At 42.9% G+C, this 2892-nt stretch overlaps 1 protein-coding gene across 1 annotated transcript in view; it reads left to right on the plus strand.

Annotated features, from left to right (window-relative positions):
• LOC111664587 (guanylyl cyclase-activating protein 1-like) overlaps nucleotides 1-2886 on the plus strand; it is a 5297-nt gene extending 2411 nt beyond the window's left edge. The window contains exons 3-4 of the mRNA XM_023419248.2: nucleotides 1533-1620; nucleotides 1939-2886. Of these exons, the coding sequence (XP_023275016.1) occupies nucleotides 1533-1620; nucleotides 1939-2072 (222 nt within the window). The 3' untranslated portion in view covers nucleotides 2073-2886. The remainder of the gene's footprint in view (nucleotides 1-1532; nucleotides 1621-1938) is intronic.
• The last annotated feature ends 6 nt before the right edge of the window (nucleotides 2887-2892 follow it).

The raw sequence follows: 2892 nt of genomic DNA on the forward strand, positions 1-2892 counted from the left end.
CCTCAACACTGACAACAACAACCCAACAACAACCCAACAAACACCTCAACACTGACAACAACAACCCAACAACGACCCAACAAACACCTCAACACTGACAACAACAATCCAACAACGACCCAACAACTACTAACAAGACGTGCTGCTCAACATCTGTTCAGATGATAATAAATGGACTGAGCTTATATAGAACTTTTCTACTGTTACTGATCGAGGTTCAAGGGACCTGAGGGGCAGTTTATAGCAGACAGCAGTAAATAAATACAGTAAACACAATAATCGGACTCACCGACCTTCAAACAAGTTACACAAAAGACATGAGTTACATTAGACTGTTCAAAAACCAATGTGAGCAGAGACACATGAGTTTTTGAGTCTGCACAGTATCCGGATACTCACACCGTCTTTCTACCACACACACATGGTTCAGTGACATGTTGAATAACATTACATTATTATAACATCATTATATATCATTAACATAAAGCATCACAGTGTGTTTGTAATGGAAATATCTCCTATAACTTTATATTTGTTACAGATGATACACACACACATATATATTATCAGTAAATATAATCCCAGTGCTGGAGATCTTTCAGTAAAAGTGCAAAGTTGCTTTATATCATAACTTTATATCACTTATTCTACAAACATCATTTTCAACATAAGTTTTCATGGAGTTTCCCACAGGTTGAGAATGTACTTGTGCTGGTGCAAACAGAGACTGGTGCAGTTCAGAGGGGGAGATTGTGACCCAGGTTATTTTCTGTACCTACAGTTTACAGATGTTCCCTAAACGCCTCACACGCAGATCTGTAGACGCCGGCGGCTGCAGAGAGAAGCTCCCTGTGTTTGAAAAGAGTGAAATAAACTTTGCAACAAGAAATGTGAACAGTCACCAGAGGTTGTGACTTTGGTGACCAATCAGGGGACAGGAGGGCCCGGTTCCACCTGAACCTGACCTACAGCTTGATCTCCTGACTCTGCTCCTCTGAGTGAACTGACTCTGAGTCAGCAGAGCTGGAGCTGGATTAGCTCTGAAATTAGACAAGCGTTAATCTGCTGAATGAGCTCAGTCCGTGAGCCGACAGGAAGCTAACCCAGTTACAGTGGACATCAAACCAGTGTGAGGAGCACCACAGTCCAGTCTGCTGCGGGGGGGTTAAACCCTCTGCAGCAGAAAAGGTCAAATAAACTAATGTAATGTTTTAGTACTCAGGACAAACTGGACCATAATTAAATGTTAAAGAACAATAAACTGTAAAAGGACGTTGGACGTTGAAATGATGACGGATTTTGTGAAATGGAAATTTGAAAAGTGAAATTTTAAAATCCTGAAATGGAAAAAGAAAATAATATTTTATTTACGGTTTTCTCCATTTAACCTTTTAAAACTTTTGAATTCTGGCTAAATGATCGTCCACCCCCGACGTCCAGTCTTTGACTTGTCTGATTCTTCTGAGCTAAAGGGCAGATCCTGCTCATACTGTCTTCACTGTCTTCTCCTGTTGCTGTGTCTCCCCCTGCAGGCCATCCAGGACATCACACGGAACCGGGACATCGACCCCGAGGAGATCGTCTCACTCATATTTGAGAGGATCGACGTGAAAGGAGAAGGTAACAATAAACAGGCTGTTTTCTGACAGACCGCTAAAGCTAATGGTTCAGACACTGCTGATACTCACAGCTGGACTACAGCAGACCCACCCAGGACCAAAAGTCAAACCACAAACCAGATAGGTCTGTTGAACTACCTGCATTACACCTGTGGCCTTGTTAGCTTCCTAGGATGCTAACTAGCTAACAAGATAGATACTGTTCATGCACATGTTCATGTTCATCCATCCTCGGCTGTAGTGGTCTGGATACGAAAGTATAAAAATACAACTCACCCCTGATAACCCCTCACCTGTCCTTTGACCTTCGACCCCTCAGGTGAGATGACCCTTGAGGAGTTCATCGAGGGCGCCAAAGGCCATGAAGACATCATGGAGATGCTGAAGAACCTGATGGACCTGACGCCGGTGTTAATCATCATTGTGGAGGGCCGAGTGCAGAGCCAGAGCTGAACCGGGACCACAAAGACTGATTGACCCCCCACCCAAAAAAAAAAAAGAAGAAGAAATCAACCTTCACCTTCTTCACAAAAGAGAAGAGACTTGATCCACCCCCTTAAAGTCTTCTGCTGTTCTTTGGTCTGAGCGAGACAGCGGGAAACAACAGGTGCTGGGAATGTTTCACTTCCTGATGGACTGTGATTGGCTGTTCAGACTCCGCCCCCCCCCCGCCTCCAGGTATAAGGTTGAAGAAGGAACTAATATTTGACAAAGATATCTGAAGACTTTGATATTTGAATCTGTCCTTCACCTCACAGATAACTTCGTTCCCAAATGGTCAAACCAAAGAACTTTATTTTGAAATCTAGTGGAGATCGTGGTCTTTTAAAGGCACCAGATACGTCCAGGTGTTGGACTCAAACTTCAGAACTGTTTTGGTACCAAGAGTATCAAATAACAGAAACTCCAAATTATCTGTTGAAATCAAATACGTTCTCAGATTGGATGCTGTTTACTTCCTGTTTGACACAGACTTCATTCACAATTCTGCAGATTTTAGAAAGCGTTTTATCAAACTACGTTTTTGTTCGGCTGCTTGTGTCGAGAGGTTTGTAAAATGAAACAAACATTTTCTAGAAAAATTAAGTTTGTGTTTCTCAAAGCAGTGCATGCTGGGAGTGCGTCCTGGTCTTTTTCTCTGAAGCTGCTGATCCTCTTAATCCTGTAACAGGTTCAGCAGCCTGAGCCGTAATGGAGCAGATTAGCTTCACCAGCAGCACAGAGGTTTAAATATGAAGGAGAGACTCAGCAGCCGGAAGAGAGAGAGAAGAAG

This window comes from Seriola lalandi, unplaced genomic scaffold (assembly GCF_002814215.2).
Source record: "Seriola lalandi dorsalis isolate HSWRI2012SDOR001 ecotype SW California unplaced genomic scaffold, Sedor1 jcf7180002054594, whole genome shotgun sequence".
Taxonomy (NCBI): Eukaryota; Metazoa; Chordata; class Actinopteri; order Carangiformes; family Carangidae; genus Seriola; species Seriola lalandi.